This window comes from Marmota flaviventris, chromosome 5 (assembly GCF_047511675.1).
Source record: "Marmota flaviventris isolate mMarFla1 chromosome 5, mMarFla1.hap1, whole genome shotgun sequence".
Taxonomy (NCBI): domain Eukaryota; kingdom Metazoa; phylum Chordata; class Mammalia; order Rodentia; family Sciuridae; genus Marmota; species Marmota flaviventris.
The window spans coordinates 72828649-72846327 of NC_092502.1; the positions used below are offsets into that span (position 1 = coordinate 72828649).

A 17679-nucleotide genomic window follows, 5' to 3' on the forward strand; every position below is an offset into this window, starting at 1 on the left:
AATATGAAATATTTATCTCTAGGGACTGCTGTCCTAAAGAAATGTCATGATTATCCTTTCACGTTGCTATCATCTTTGGTTTTTACCTTTGTGAAAAAGCAAAAGGGGTTAATTCTCATGAGGGCATCACACTTGAAAAAAAATCTTTTATATGTATTAATATGCATTAAGGATATTAACACTTAATATTTGCACCAACATCATACTCCAGATAAAGGATGAAAAGTAATCCACAGTTAAGCTCTATGCAAGGGGTTCGGTCATCTTAATAGTTTTCTTTTACAGATAAGTTCTTGGAAGAAGTTCTTAAGCCCCACTAACCCCATAACTACTAAGACTTTTTCTCTGTGAAGTGCTATGCTTAGACCCATGGGGTATGTAGAGATGTCTAGAGAAAAGGCAGATTCCACTTCATCAAGAATAGAATGTTGGCAAGAAAGCCAGGAGCTATGAGAATATTTCAGCATTAGCAGAATACATGAAAGCACAGTGCTCAAATTACCTGGGAAATAGGTGATGTAAAAAGGGCTTAAATAACTGTAGTTAATGAAGATGGATTGTGACTATGAGGCTTGACAAGGGCTTGGAGTATTAAGTAAAGACTTTGGATCTATTTTGAAAGGTCCAGGGAAACTGATAGGATCAGAGTAGGAATTGCATGGGAAGAAAGCTAGAACAGTTATGAAGAGCTGCCATAGGGAAGGTTGGTGAAACCTACAGAAAGCCATAATCTAGTGGTGGCAGTGAGAATTCCAAAAGATTCTTGAATTCCACAAAGACTAGTAAGATCTGTAGGGAGAAAATACACATGGGCCATATCAAAAGACTATATGAAAGGGAAGGAAATAAGTCTTGAGCCAGGAGTGACTGAGAATAATATTACAATTAATGGAAACAGGAAAGTGAAGAAGACAGGGTACATGGAATTCTCAGTTTATATTGTGTAGAAATTTGCCAGTATCTAAATTGAAAACTTTTGAGAGGGAAGAAATAAAATAATATTAAGTAATCCTATTTACTATTTGATATATGGAGCTCTGAAATAATTTCAGCTACTTTTAGGGTACATGGAATTCTCAGTTTATATTGTGTAGAAATTTGCCAGTATCTAAATTGAAAACTTTTGAGAGGGAAGAAATAAAATAATATTAAGTAATCCTATTTACTATTTGATATATGGAGCTCTGAAATAATTTCAGCTACTTTTTAAAAATTTTTTGTTTTAATTAGTTACACATGACAGTACAATGACCTTGACATATCATACATTTGAATCAGATGGGATATAATTTCTCATTTTTCTGAGTGTACAGGTTGCAAAATCATATTGGTCATGCAGTCACATATATACACACAGTAATAATAATGTCTATTTCATTCTACTATCCTTCCTATCCCCCCATCCCCTCTCCTCCCCTCCCATCACTTCTCTCTACCTAATCTAAGGTAACGCTATTCTTTTTTTTTTTTTTTTCCTCACATCTTCATACATGTATTTTAAGCCAGAGAGAATACTTCACGCCCCTAGTAAAGTAGTGCAAATATGAGTAACACTGGGTCAAAAAACAAAACCCCAGGAAGAAAGACCACCACCAGTTGGGGGTTTAAGTGTTTTTTGACCCAAGAACTAGGAATACAGTTTGCTTTAGAATTATAGTTAGAAAAGAATTTGACATACCTTTTTAATCATGTTACCAAGTTCAAAATCTGGTCTTCTGCCTATTGAATAATCAGCTTTCACTTCAGAATAGGTGTCATTAATTATTGCCAAGAACATGTTCTAGGGAGAAAATTCACACAATTATTTCAATAGATACTTTTGCTGTTGTTGCTGTACTGGGTATTGAACCCAGGGGCACTCTATCTCTGAGCTACATCCCTAGCCCTTTTTATTTTTTGAGATACACAGTTTCTCTAGGTTGCTGAGGTTGGCCTTGAACTTGCACTCCCCTACCTCAGCCTCTCGAATTACTGGGATTACAGGCATATGCCACCATTGCTAGGCTAAAGCTTAGTTTAAATGTTAGTGATTTTAAAGCAGATGTAGTAGCACATGCCTGCAGTCCCGGCTATCTGGGAGGCTGATGTAGAAGAATTGCTTAAGCCCAGAAGTTCAAGACCAGCCTGAGCAAAATAGTGAGATTTTGTCTCCAAAAAAAAAAAAAAAAAAAAAAGTGACTTTAAAAAGTGTCATGTCATGGAATTTGGGGGTGGGGTTATGGCTCAAGGGTAGAGTGCTCGCTTAGTAGTCTGAGGCCCTGGGTTCGATCCTCAGCACCACATAAAAAATAGATAAAATAAAGGTATTTTACAACTAAAAAATATTTTTTTAAAAAATACTGGAATTTGTAAAATTAGATTCAAGTTTTAAATTAACCCATTTGGGGCTGGGGATGTGGTCTAGTGGAAGAATACTTGCCTCACATGCATGAGATCCTAGGTTCAATCACCAGCATTGCCAAACCAAAAAGTAACCCATATACTCAATAACAAGTGGCTATGCAGAGTACAATGGAACACATATAGCCTGTGGATACAGGCAAATATGATAAATGAGAAAGATAGCGTAAAATAGTGTCTGACCTGGTTACTAATGTTATAATTTATCAATATTACATATCAGAAAAAAATTTAGAGTAATTATATGTTCATAAGGGATTTGTTGTTTGTTTTTAAGTTCTATGAAGTTGCTTAAATTTCCCATCTGACTGCAACTACTAATGACCAAATAACACAATAATATTGTCGCCCCTAGTCCAGCTTTCCACCTTTAACTCTGTCACCCTGAGGACTCTTGAATATCAACTGGGGAATTACTTCTATGCATGACAAAAAGTATTTTCATGGAAGACATTAACAGTGCCTTGACTGGGAGGCAAGTTTCCTTTAATAGGAAACTCAGAGACTTGTTCTGAGTATGTCTGAGAGGCCCATCTTAGTGACTCCTAGAAAATCACAAAGGGGTGAGTTTTTAGCCATAAGAGCTGTAAGCCATTGAAATATGGGAATGGCTGAATTCCCTGCCTGAAAAGACACAGGACTTTCACATTTTGTTTAAAGGATTTAGCACATTCCTTGTTAAAATAAGCACCTATTATGATCCCATTTCCCATTAACAACTTGAAAATATTAGTAGTCACTAGTCTACAAAAATGGATTATTAGGAATCCATGCCATTAATAAATGTCAGTGTTCTTAACAGGTAGAAAGTAATACTACAATTTCTTTTAAATGAGTAATTCCATTTTTTAAAAAATGTAGGGAAAAAGGCAGAGGAGAGAATATATAGTTATTCTTACCAGCAGGACAAAGAACATAAAAAAGATAAAAGTGATGAAGTAAATGGGTCCCAAGATCCAATTGGCTTGCTGAATACCAGCAAAATTAAAATCTCCAAGAACAATTCGAAATTGTGTAAATCTTTGGTAAGAAGAAAGAAGAACATTAGAAAATATTACCTCCTTTTCTGTACATACATGACAACTGTTGGGAGATGTCTTTAGGAAAGTAGCTGCATATACCCTCTGGTTTTAATTATTACTGCAGAGTTCTATAAAATGATGTGGAAAAGTCCCCTTAAGGCAAGACTTGAGTCACCTACCTCAGTTGCTGAACAGGTAGTTTAGGAAATGATAGATTTCAATTTGTTTAACCAATGTGAATTCAGTGTTCATTTACAACATTTGAATCTTGAGATCTATTTACAAATGGTTTTGGCAGTGACTTCCTTGACCATTTCTGTGCCCTTCTAGAAGTGAACACTTTTAGTTTACCAATGATTTTCAACCCAAGAGCCCTAAAGGTTCTAATGTCAACGGTGTGTTTAATTTTTGTCTTAACTAACTCGACTTTTCCAACAATTTGTCTCTTGGTAGTCTCAAAGTGCTGGTAATGATCCTCAACATGGTCCTGGGGTTTATTTTATCCTTACTCTAAGAACTCAGTTTCAATGTGAAATACCATTTAAAATATTACAGACCTTCATTTTTCTCATTTTAAAAATGAAAATTAAGAAATTGAAGGGCTGAGAAAATGGGTCAGTGGTAGAGCACTTACCTAGCATCAGGGATATATACTCGCCTTTACATCAGGAGTATAATTTATAAATTGTGTGTTTCTTTAAGGGTTAATCCTGGAAGCAAGGGTTTGGTTTGGTTTGGTACTGGGGATTAAAGCCAGGGGCACTTAACCACTGAGCCACATCCCCAGCCCTTTTTTGTATTTTATTTAGAGACAGGGTCTCACTGAATTGCTTAGGGCTTCACTAAGTTGCTGAGGCTGGCATTGAAATTGTGATCCTCCTGCCTCAGCCTCTGGAGCCACTGGGATTACTGTAAGGCACCACCATGCCCAGCCAGGAAGCAATTTTTAATAGTATGTTAAAACTCTTCATGATTATTCAGTTGGTCAAAAGGGAGGCAGTTTCTCTTTTTGCTTTTGCCAATCACATAAAAGGAAACAAGGCTATCTACAATAAAGAAAGAAAACACATTGAAATAAATGGGCTAATTGGAGTCCTAGGACTCAAACGTCTGAATTTCCTCCCTAGTACCTAGGTAAGACCTGACCAAACCATACAGTATTCATCCTCCCCTTAATACTGGTTTGTAATGTTCTACATAAGGTAGAGAAAATGCTGAAATGAAAGAAGACTAAATAGTTTTTCCTTTCTGGCATAGGAGAATAAGAAAATTGTTTTAGTGTTTCTAATGTCATTTTTAAAAATCTTCTAGTTAAAGGCATCATTTCTCATTCTTCTTTCCAGAAACTAGCTCAATAACTAAAGCTCCATTCAGCCCTTTTCTACCAGGAAAGTGTTTAGATACCTCTGTTCTGTAGAAAATGATGAGAATAAAAACCTAAGCAGGGCTGGGGATGTGGCTCAAGCGGTAGCGCGCTCACCTGGTCTGTGTGCGGCCTGGGTTCGATCCTCAGCACCACATACAAAGATGTTGTGTCCGCCAAAAACTAAAAAATAAATATTAAAATTCTCTCTCTCTCTTAAAAACAAACAAACAAACAACAACAACAAAAAAAAAAAACCTAAGCAATCTACCCAATGGTTATAATCACATAGGAACTGGAGACTCCAGACACAAAAGGAGTATTTGCCCCTTTTCTCCTATTAATTTGGAGCTTATACGTTTTTTCTGTTCCCTCTCCTTCCAAGCTAAAAGAAACAAATGTTGCCTCAGCAGAGAGGGTTAATTGAGTGAAAATACTACTTTGTAACTTCTTGACACCCTTCCTAACTTTCCAGAGTTCTTCCTTACTGAATTAAAATAACTACCAGATTGTTCAGTAGTAGTGTGCCATTTGTCATTAATGTGACCTTTCAGTCTCACTTAGAAGCATTGATTTGGTAGTAGCTACTTCTAAGCATTCTCCAAATATTCTCTTTATTCCACTCTCTGCGCTCTTTTGTGACTCAGATTCAATGTATATGACTTTCTCATTCTATTCCTTATATCGCATACCCTCTTTCAATATTTTGTCTTTCAGTAATACACTTTTGATCATTTGTTCTGATCTGTGTTCTGCTTTTCTCATCCCTCTGTGTTTTATTTGCTGTCACCTTATTAATGGAGCTTTTAATCTCAGCTACTGTGGTTTTCAGTTCTAAAATTCTACTTTTGGTATTTTTCCAAATATGTCACTTTTTATATTGTCTCCTTTTCTGAAGACATTTTTTGACTTGTGTTCTTTCAAAATATAAGTATTGTTTAATAAGTATTTCAATTTCTAAAGTCTTTGAAGTTTGTGTTGTCTGTTATATCTGCTTGTCTTGATGATGATTTTTCTTCTCCCTTATGTACCAAGTTATCTTTAATTGTGAGAGAAGCACATTATATATGAAAAAAATTACTTGTAGAAGTAATTTGTGGGTTGGGGTTATGGCTCAGTGGTAGAACACTTGCCTAGCATGCATGAGGCACTGGGTTCATGCAGCACATAAAAATAAAATAAAGGTATTGTGTCCACCTACAACTAAAATATATATTTAAAAAAGAAAAGAAATATTTTGTGACCTAAGAGGAAGGTAACTTTCTCCAGAGAGGCTTTCTGTGTCAGCCAAGTAGATGGAAACATTCTAGCTTGGGACCATCTTAAGTTCAAGACCATGATACCTAGGTGAATGAACCCAAGCTTCAAGTCTCTATCATGGATTTACCTTTAATTTGAAATTACAGTGACTCAAGCTTCCTATTTGATGTGTGGAAAGATGATCAGACAGACATTCCCTAAACACACACATTTTGTTCAGACTCTGGGCTTTGCTTTCTGTCTTTTCCTGAGAGTTGGCCAGAAACACATTATTTCGTCAGCTATTTCTTCTAGATCAGCAAAAAATGCCTTCAGGGAAGGATTCTGGGAAGATGGTGGAGATGGAAGTGCCCAGAATCTGTCCCCCACTCCACACACACCTAAATAAAAATTGTACTGGAAAAATCTGTCTAATGTAACTATTTTGAAAATCTGGAGTCTATTAAAGAAGTCCTGCAACTTTCATAATAAGACTTGAACAGTAAATTGTGGTTAATATTTGGTTTGTTTCAGTTCAGCTCAGCAGTAGCTATGCATCCCCCAACCCAGTCTCAAGCTGGTATCCATGCACATGTTTCTGGAGCAGCTTTATATGCAACTTGCAAAGGACAGGATGGGGAGTAAAGACCATGTCCTCCAAATATTAGGGCTTATGTTCCAATTGTTTGGTGCTAATCGCAGATACAGAGGTGGGGAACCATTGGTGCCACCTACTCCGCATTGCTTCAAGTATCTTTTCTGACTGAAACGTCCTTGGAATTTTAAAGGGCTGACATCTTCTCCCTCCCACGCTGTATTTTTCTTTTTTCCCTTTGGGGAACAGGCATTAAAGATAGAACAACCAAAAGCAATTGCAAATACAGAAGTTATAAAGTCAATGTGCAATACAGAGAAAGACACAGGCTCAGAGAAAACTAAGATCTTATGTTTATAACTCAAGCTGATCCCCAGCATGGAAATAGATAATAGCAGCTAAAAAAAAAAAAAAAATACCAAAAAGAAAAAAAATTCTAGACCTGAAAAATACAAAAACTAAAATGAAAATTTCACTAGAGGCATTCAAAGGCAGATTTGAGCTGCAGAAGAAAGAATCAGTGAACTTGAAGTTAGGATGAATGAGGTTATTGAGTCTGAGAAATAGGAAAAAGACTGAAGAAAGATGAACAGATCCTTGGGGACCGGTGGGACATCATCAAGCAAGCTTGTCATATACAATTGTCTGAATTCCAGGAGAATAGAGAGAGAGGAACAGAAAAATTATTTGCATAAATAATGGCCGAAAACTTTGGTGAAAGATAAGAATATCTTCTTCTCTCAGGGAACTCAAAGAGCTGAGCACAGTGGCACACACCTGTAATCACAGCAGCTCAGGAAGCTGAGGTGGGAAGATCACACGTTCAATGCCAGCCTCAGCAACTTAAGCTCTAGGCAAAATAAAAAGGGCTAGAGAAATAGCTCAGTAGTAAAGCACCCCTGAGTTCAATCCCCAATGCTCAAAAAAGAAGAAAAGGAAAAGAAAAAAGATAAATTCAAAGATACCCACAACAAAACATACTGTCAAACTATCAAAAGGCAAAGACAATCTGGATAGCAGTGACAAAAGCAACATCACATATTGGGAATTCTCAGTAAAAATATCAGCATATTTCTCATCAGAAACACAGTGGACTGGTATGTTCAAAGTTCTAAACGGAAAAACAAAATAAATTGAACAAGAATCCTGAATCTGGCAAAACCGTCCTTCAAAAGTGAGAAAGAAATTAGGTAATTTCTAGATAAGTAAAAGCTTAGGGAGCACATTACCACTAGACCTGTCTTACAAATCTGAAAGGGAGTCCTACAGGTTGAAATGAAAGCACACTAAACCGTAACTTAAAGGCATATGAAGGAGTATAGATCTCAGTAGAGGATAAATATGTGGGTAATTATAAAAGTTATTGTTGGCCAGGAGCACACCCCTGTAATACCAGCAGCTTGGGAGGCTGAGGCAGGAGGATCATGGTTCAAAGCCAGCCTCAGCAAAAATGAGGCACTAAGCAACTCAGTGAGACCCTGTCTCTAAATAAAATACAAAATAGGGCTGGGGATGTGGCTAGTGGCCGAGTTAAATCCCTAAGTTAAATCCCCGGTACCAAAAAAAAAAAAAAAAAAGTTATTGTTGTAGCAACAGTTTTTAATTACATTTTTTAGTTTTCTACATAATTTAAACTTTTCAAATTATAGGTCATTTAAAGTTGAAAGGACTTTGGGGAGTAGTTATTCCAGTTCCTTCATTTTACAGATAAGAAAATTGAAGTCTAGAAAATATAAGTACCTAATGGCAGAACTGGAAACTGGAATTATATTCTCTTGGTTTGTAGTAAATTATTTTCATTGCTAATTTGGTAAAAGGTTAATTCAGAAAAATGCTATAAAATTTATACATTTTTACTTCAGTTATTTACATGTGGCTTGAAAAAAAGGCAACCTCAGACATTTCTTTAGTTTCTCAAAAATTTAGTGAAAGATCATGGACAATTAATTAATTAAAGCAAACAAACTTATTGCAGTACTTCTTAGAGCCAAAAGTAAATATACACTGCAAATATCCAAACTGTTGACGCAAAATTTCCCAAACTTCCTTAAATATAAAGCCATTTCTCCCAATTTTGATCTAGAATTCCAACAGAACAAATTTTAAGAATTGATTAACATATTTTTTTCATACAGATTGTAGTTGCTTTGTTTACTCAAAGTAAATCTATGAAAATATTTTGTTCTTAATGAAAAGGCTGAATGCTTTGCTAGAAATTGTATCTAGTCACTTTTATAAACTTGTTGCCTATTTTTTACTGCTTTATGCACATAAAGCTATTTTTAAAATACATATTTGGCCGATCAACATAGGACAATCAAGTCAATATCAATTTTTTTTAATATTTTTTGTTTTTTAGTTGTAGTTGGACACAATACCTTCATTTTTTTTTTTTTTTTTATGTGCTGCTGGGGATCGAACTCAGTGCCCTGCACAAGCTAGGTGAGTGCTCTACCGCTGAGCCACAACCCAAACCCCTCAAGGTAATATCAATTTAAAGATTAAGATGGAGCCCTTTAATACTTAAAAATGGATATCACCATCCATTGGGATCCTTCAATCCCAAACCTTACTTTGAATATGGCAGTTAGTCTTCAATGAAAGTATTGAACCAAGTTTAAATTAATAATTCTTATATTACCAATAATCATGGGCCTTGCCATGATTTGGGGTTACATATACAGAAAATATAATTACACTAAGAGCTTACATGGAATTTTGAAAAGTGGAAAAGTCGTCAACCTGTGATCCAAAAACAAGAAATCCTAACTGGGCGTAAGCAAAGAATATTATAAAAAACATGATGGCAAATCCTACTATGTCTTTGATACAGCGAGACAAAGTTGATGACAGCTGAGACATTGTCTTATTAAAGCTTATGAATTTGAATATCTGAAAAAGAACAAATTTAATTGAAATAGTAGAATCAAATTTATTAATTACTTAAATTAATTTGAGAACTGTGCTTCAAATTAAATGGGAAACTTAATGATAATCAAGGGTGTTTGAGGATTTCCAGCCAACATGGAAGTCCACACTACTTTTTTTTAATAGTTTTTTTTTTTAAATATTTTTTATTAATTGTTGATAAAGTTTTTATTTTATTTATTTGTATGTAGTTCTGAGAATCAAACCCAGTGCCTCACACATGCTAGGTAAGCGCTCTACCACTAAGCCACAATCTCAGCCCAGGCCAAACTACTTTTAAAATCACTTTTTCAAAACAAACAAACAAAAACAATCACTTGTTCAAAAAATACCTTTTTTCCCTTTATCACTTCAAGTTGCTATTATACTACTATAGTGTTGTCTTATGTAATCTAATAAAATACAAATACCTTTATCCATGCAAAGAAGATGGTAACAGCAATTATATTGTTATAATAAACGTGCCAGTATGCAAGAAAATAGAAATCTGAATATTTTTCAGTATTTTCCAATAGCTGTCCAAGTAAGAGAAAAAGTTGTATATTACAGTATATGTTGAAGGAAACAGCTGTAAAGCACAACTAAAAAATGGAAAAATAAGAAAGGTTAAATTAGAAATTATTTCTACTTCTAAATATTGCCAGCTTATGAAGAAATACTTGAAAAAGGTCAGACACAGTGGTGTATGCCTGTAATCCCAATGACTTTGGAGGCTGAGGCAGGAGGATCACAAGCTTGAGTCCATCCTCAGCAATTTAGTAAGACCCTGTCTCAAAATTTTAAAAAAATAATAAAAAATAAAAAGGGCTGGGGATGTAGCTCAGTGGCAGAGGGCCCCCGGGTTCAATTCCCAGAACAAAAAAATGTTAGTAAATTTTGAGCAATTTGGGAGGCTGAAACAGGAGAAGGGCATTTGACGCCAGCCCAGGCAACCTAGACCCTGTCTCAAAATTAAAAATAAAAAGGGCTGGAGATGTAGTTTAGTGGTAGAATGCCCCTGAATTCAATCTCCAGTACTGAAAAAAAAAAGAGTTTAATAAAAAGTGAGGGACAGAGCATATACATTTTTACAATCCTCAATGTACAGAAATTGAAAGTAGTATAATTCTCATAAACATGAAGACATTCATTCCCTGGACCATCCTAATTTACCTACCTGCTTTTTTTAGTCATAAAGCACAAGTGTATAAAAATGATGTTACTCTGCATAGGCCATAAGGGTTTCTGATCTATATAATACCTAAAAGTTGAATATTTTCTACCATGTAATATTACAAGGGAAAAAAACTGCAATTACAAAAAATAAACCCTTCTAGAATGCCTTAACAACCATTTTAAAAGCAGGTTTCAGGTCCAGATTATTTTAGGCAACAGAGCTTCATAACTGCCATGAAACAATTCATTTGCTTTTCTTGTTTGAAATACCCATATGGTTAAACATTTAATTCTGTGCCCTTTGTTAGATATTACTGGAGAGATAGATGGTACACTATCTGAGAAATATTCAATCTGGTTTTGGGAAACAAGCCTTAGATACTAGATTGGCTATATCTACAGGCCAAAAAGGGAAAAGATCAGATTGTAAAAGCCGGACATATTTGTTCATTGACTATTCCTAATTTCAAGCTCATAACATTTTGTATTGTCCTGCTTAAATCTGTTTATTTTAGAACATTCCCATCACTAGACCTGGCAGTCTTTAGTGGGTTTTTTAAAAATATTTTTAGTTGTAGAGGGACATAATTCCTTTATCTTAATTTATTTGTTTTTATGTGGTGATGAGGATCAAACACCAGTGCCTCACACATGCTAGACAAGCGCTCTACCACTGAGCTACAACCCCAGCCCAGTCTTTGGCATTTCTTAAGGGACTATTTCCCAGTCCTGGTGCGTTTGTGCCCACAAGGTATCCTCTGGTTGCTTAAGCCCCCTCCTCACCTTCAGTTTTTGCCTAGTTTTGTCTTCACCTTACTTTCTCAATTTAGTGTGAGGAGAAAAGCAAATTTAGACAACGTCAAAGAGTACATATTAAAGAAACCTGGAAAAAAATTGCTCAAAAAGATTCATGATAAATGAGACATGAGGATAATTTTTTTTTCTTTTTTTTTTAAGAAGTCTTACTCACTCTGTTACCCACATCTGCTTCATCTTGGACTCAAGTGACTGTCTTGACTTCATGCTTTCAAGCAGCTGGGACCTCTAGGCACTCACCATCAAGTCAACAAAAATACTTTTATTTTTTTGAGTGTGGGTAGAGAAACCCACTATGTGCTTTAATTCATATTTATGGACTCAATCACCTTGTTCTAGGGATTAAAAAAATTTTTTTAGTTGTTAATGGACCTTTATTTTATTCCTAAATTTAAGCACACTGCTGAGAATTGAGCCCAGTGCCTCACACATACAAGGCAAGTGCTCTACCACTGAGCCACAACCCCAGCTCTGTTCTAGGGACCTTTGTTTTGTTTTCTTCTTTTCATGTTGGGTTTTTTTTTTTTTAATTTCTTTAAGTTGTTGCTGGACCTTTATTTTATTCATTTATTTATGTGTGGTGCTGAGAATTGAACCCAGTACCTCACACATATGAGGAAAATGCTCTACCACTGAGCCACAAACCCAGCCCTCTTTTCATGTTTTTTATTATTATTTTTTGGACTCGGGATTGAACCCAGGTGCTCTCTTCCACTGATCTACATCCCGAGCCCATTTTTTTTGTTTTGTTTTGTTTTGAGACCAGGTCTTGCTAAATTGCCCAGGCTGACCTTGAATTTGTGACCCTCCTGCCTCAGCTTCCCAAGTAACTGGGATTATATGCTTGTGACATCATGCCTGGCCCCAGGGTTATTCTGGTTTCCTTTCCTCAAAAGTACTAGTGTGGGATGGTATGCCAGAATCTTATTGTTAACAGATGTCAAATCTATGGTATAAAAAACAGTCACTACTGAGCTACATCCAGTCCTTTTTATTTTTCATTTTAAGATAGGGTTTTGGGGCTGGGGCTGTGGTTCAGCAGTAGAGCACTTGCCTGGCATGTGTGAGGCACTGGGTTTGATTCTCAGCACCACATATAAATAAATAAAGGTCATTGACAACTAAAAAAAAAAAAATAGATAGGGTCTCACTAAGTTGCTGAGACTGACCTTTGTATTTGTGATCCTCCTGCAATCTTAAGATTAGAGGCATGCACCACTGTGCTTAGCACCTGTTCTAGGTTTATGCTGGCCCTCCCAAATACCAATTAAAAAAGAATTCTGCCTTTTAGGGGCATATTATTAGTATGTGCTGTACAATTCATTTTATGTTTGATACTTCTAGCTTTCAAAATAAATCCCAGGTGAATAAAAATTCTGTTTTTTACGTCTCCCTCATTGGTAGGTTCATATGTGATCCCCTTAGATGATACATATGAATATATACTCACCACCAAAAGTAGTAATTCTAGCCAGTTCCAAATACTTTTTAAATAAGCAGACTTAAATTCTTTTATTTTCTTGATTTCTTGTGTTGTGAAAACAACAAGAAAAATGCAAAATGTGACTTCACAGGAAGCAATAAAATAATCATAGTAGCTAACATATCTGAGGAGCTTCACAGAGTAAAACTGCCATGAAGTAAGTATTCCTCCAGTTGCAGGGAATTCTGCCACCAATCTGTAAAATCAGGTTTGTGAAAGTATGCATTTCAAGTAGTTGTATTTTAGTACTTAACTCAATGTGAAATTTCTAATCTATATTGATGCATTCTTTAATGATAATCGTGTATTTTATAGATTTCCTTGAGGTCGTAAGTTCAATTTAAAATTTTTCTAGCTGGACATTATGGCACATGCCTGTAATCCCAGCAGCCTGGAAGGCTGAGGTAGGAGGACTGAGTTCAAAGCCAGCCTCAGCAATTTAATGAGGCCCTAAGCAATTCAGTGAGACCCAGTCTCTAAAAAAGGGCTGGGGATGTGGCTCAGTGGTTAAGTGCCCCAGAATTCAATCCCTGGTACTAAAAATGAAAAGTAATCTAAAATAAAAAGATGTGATTTTAGCCAGACTTTTAGTCTACTTTTTATTCAGATTGCTTGTTCATAACTGGAAATACTAATTTATCTCCATAGGAGGATGAGATGTTGTTCAAGAAAATGCTGTACTGTAGTTATTGTTATTAGGTAGGACTCTCTTCATAATACTTGAATATTTCAAAAGAGGGAAATAAATTTTCCCCCCTTCAGTTTATCAGAGAAAACTATCTTCTAAATGTCAAGGTCATATATTCTACTAAAACAAATATTTTCTGTTTACTTTAGGCATCTGATGTTGAAATATAAAGATTTATGTAAACAGAAGCACAAAAACTAATTTATGGCTGGGGTCATAGCTCAGTGGTAAATGCTTGCCTACCATGAGTGAGGGCCCTTGCCTACCATATTCAATTCCCAGGACTTCCCCTGTCAAATTAATTCCAATATTAATATATTTTGAGGTTGTTCACTGGATTACTAATGTAGTCCAAAACCCTAAGTAATTAGGAATTTGCAATAATTTAAGGAACAAGCATTTCTCTCACAATGCTACAGTGCAGTTATTACTACCTAAAGATACTAGCAAAATTTATTGGTAATGGAATAAAATGCTTCTAAAACAAACACAAAAACCAGACAAACAGAACTGTTAACATCTTGTACATGGTAGTTTCATGTTGGATTGGTGAGTGAAATCAAAGAAATTCAATATTATGATCTGAAGTGCAGAATAATAATGAAAAATTGTTTCATTTGATACAAAAGGATAAACAGATATTGTCTTAGTGTAGACAATATGCTTCTATAGTTAACAGCTATTTACATGTGACTTGAAAAAAGAAGGCAACCTCAGACATTTCTTTATTTTCTCAAAAATTTAGTGAAAGATCATGGACAATTAATTAATTAATTAAAGCAAACAAACCTATTGTAGTATTTCTTAGAGCCAAAAGTAAATATACACTGCAAATATCCAAACTGTTGGTGCAAAATTTCCCAAACTTCCTTAAATATAAAGCCATTTCTCTCAATCTTGATCTAGAATTCCATAGAACAAATTTTAAGAATTGATTAGCTATCATGTTAACTATCATGTTAACAGCTTCAAAATCTCCTGAAGTTTCTAAAAAATAATTTTTAATAAAGGTAACAGAATAAGTATAACACTTAGAGTACTTCATTTAACTTTAAGCCAGTTAACCTAATGATGCTTCCACTCTCATTTGGAACATAGATGTGATTATATGCTTTACTTTATCCTGACCAAGACTATTGGGAGGGTGATTGATATTGGTAAAAACTTCTGATTCTCTGAGGAAAAAAACAAGAATTACAGTATGAAAGACTATGTGGAGAGTTCATTTGTTTTATTCATTTATACAAATTTTAACAGCGATGATGTGTTTTATGAGGTGTTTTTGCTGTTGCACAAGAGCAAAATTCCCTGGTCTGAGAAAATTCTAATTCCATATTCCATTCAGAACAACAACAACAACAAAGTAAGACCTATTAGAGAAAAGTAGATCACTAAAATTTTGCTTCTATAGTGGTTATTTTCCCACCCCTTCTTTCTAACAGAACCCTAACTGTATTCAGTCATCCCAGATGATTTAGGGGAAGCTGATTAAATCTCCAGACAGATCTAATCATGGTAATCCTATTTCCTTTGCCAGTATTTCATGCTAGAGTCTCATGAGTTCCATCAATTAGCATGGTCCAGGTTGGGAGGTGACCTAAGGTAACCAAATCAGACAAGCAGAGAGAATTTTTTTCTCTTTGGTTGGTATTTTCCTTTAAAGATATGAACAACATATAACCACTGTTGCTGCCTGTACACAACCATCTTGGGGAAGCTTAATACAAAAGAGCACAAAACTGCAGCCACCTTGGGGCTGGGGTTGTGGCTCAGTGGTAGAGTGCTCACCCAGCACATGGAGGGCGCTGGGTTCGATCCCCAGCACCACATAACAATAAAGGTATTATGTCCAACTACAAGTAAAACAGGATATTTTTTTAAAAAATTGCAGCCACCTCAAAGAAATGAAGCGAGACCCTTGAACTTACTGCAAAAGATATTTTCCTGACAGTGAAATTGCTGCTATATGGCAGAAATAAATTGTTATTGTTTAAGCTAAATTAAGTTGGTGTTTTCTGTTAAAACCAAAAGCCTCTTAAATGACTTAGTGGTGAAGAGCTAAGACCTAAGTCAATTAGCTTTTACTAGATAACAATCTATCAAAATGTTGTGGCTTACAAGCTGAACTTGATCCATCTCAGCTAGTTTGGTATTATATCTGCCATTTGCCCCTGGACCCACTCATAATCTTTGAATTGGCTCCATTATATATGTCTCTCATCCTCCTTCTGGTTCCAACAAGTCAGCCCAAACATATCCTTCCATGGCTACTACAGAAGTGCAAGAGAGCAAGTTCTAATGTACCAACTCATTTCAAGCTTCTACTTATATATGCTAATCTTTCATTGGTCAATGCAAGTCACATGGTTAAACCCTGCATTATGAGCTGGAGCAGTGCCCGCTGCCCAGGGGGGCAGACAAATATATGAAAAATTGAGGCCATTTTTGCAATATGCCACAGGTTCTAATAATTGCTGGGATGCTGACAACTATATTACATATAGTTTGAAATTTAAATTGCTCATTCTTTTTAAATTTTTTTTTTAGTTGTAGATGGACATATACCTTTATTTTATTTATTTATGTGGTGCTGAGGATCAAATTCAGTGCCCCATGCATGGGGGGGAAACGCTCTACCACTGAGCCACAACCCTAGCCCAAATAGTTCACTCTTGAGACAAAAATGAATAATTTAATAAATAAGCTAATTCTGAAGGGAAGCCAAAAGATTTTAATAATCTGATAAAAAAGAAAACTGTCAACACTGCATGTCAGATTTGTGCAACTACAGAATTATAAGAAATTAGACTATATTTTCTTAAGCAATATGAAACTAACATATTGTATGTAATTCTCCATCTTCCTAGACATATTCTGAAATAATGAAACAACAAATGCAATGTTGCTTCAACTTCTTTTTCATTTTTGGCATAGAACTACATTATATTTAAAGCTCATGATTTTAATATCAGCATAAGTATGTACGAACTGGAAACCCAAGTGAGGGCTCTGGATGCTTTTTCAATTCAATATGCTAATATAGAACTTCAAGTCACTCACCTGATGATGCAAAACAGATTTACATTAGCATTGTATAGTGAAAAATCAATAAAAATAACTCTGGTCCCTCTTGTGATCCAGCTGTTCAGTCGAAGGTCAATGAACTTGTTTTTGGTTTCAGATTTTGATTTTGATAAAGTGAAAATAAAGCCCCCATTTCGGTAAACACCAACAAATCCCCAATGCCAAGGAGAACTGGTATTAGAAGTAGAATACGTCCATCTGTTAGACATAAAAAAATTAATGAAGAGAAGAGAAAGCCTAATTGAAAAGTCTTCTAAGAATTTAAACTAATCTTTGATTCACATGTGGCAGTTTTTTAAAAGTTCTAGTAGAAAATTCATTAAGTATTAGAATAATTTTGAAGTAAGACAATGAGTTAAGGATTAAGTTCAAAGGACTAGGTGATATGAGAAAATATTTTAAAAAATCATCTGTGTGCTCGCTTCGGCAGCACATATACTAAAATTGGAACGATACAGAGAAGATTAGCATGGCCCCTGCGCAAGGATGACACGCAAATTCGTGAAGCGTTCCATATTTAAAAAAAAAAAAAAAAAAAAAATCATCTGTTGCCTCTTGGAACTTAAAAATCTACAAATGAGAATTTTTTTTTTTAAACATGCTATACCTGTTGTCTTATGAGTCGTTTAGTCTTTGAGTGGGACAAGAATGTGGGTAGTTTGTCTTCACAGTTTGTCTCATTAAAGTAATATACCATTATAAATGCCAATAAGTAAAAACCTTATTTTAATTAAAGTACACACATCATGCCCAGTGTAGTGGTTGGGGGTACACCTGTAGTCCCAGCCCCTCAGGAAGCTGAGGTGGAAGGATTGCAAATTCAAGGACTGTCTGGGCAATTTAGCAAGACTTTGTCTCAAATTTTTTTTTTTTTTTAAAGAAAGAAAGAAAAGAACTGGGGGTGTG

The 17679-nt window shown here is 35.4% G+C and overlaps 1 protein-coding gene and 1 non-coding gene across 2 annotated transcripts in view; one reads left to right on the forward strand and one right to left on the reverse strand.

The window, feature by feature from the left end:
* Pkd2l2 (polycystin 2 like 2, transient receptor potential cation channel) overlaps positions 1–17679 on the reverse strand; it is a 32951-nt gene that overhangs the window by 6015 nt on the left and 9257 nt on the right. The window contains 6 exon segments of the mRNA XM_027927564.3: positions 1679–1780; positions 3300–3420; positions 9330–9511; positions 9958–10128; positions 12969–13197; positions 16750–16971. Of these exon segments, the coding sequence (XP_027783365.2) occupies positions 1679–1780; positions 3300–3420; positions 9330–9511; positions 9958–10128; positions 12969–13197; positions 16750–16971 (1027 nt within the window).
* Positions 17188–17294, forward strand: LOC114086652 (U6 spliceosomal RNA). Its single transcript, XR_003581652.1, has one exon. It is a non-coding gene; the product is annotated as a U6 spliceosomal RNA (small nuclear RNA).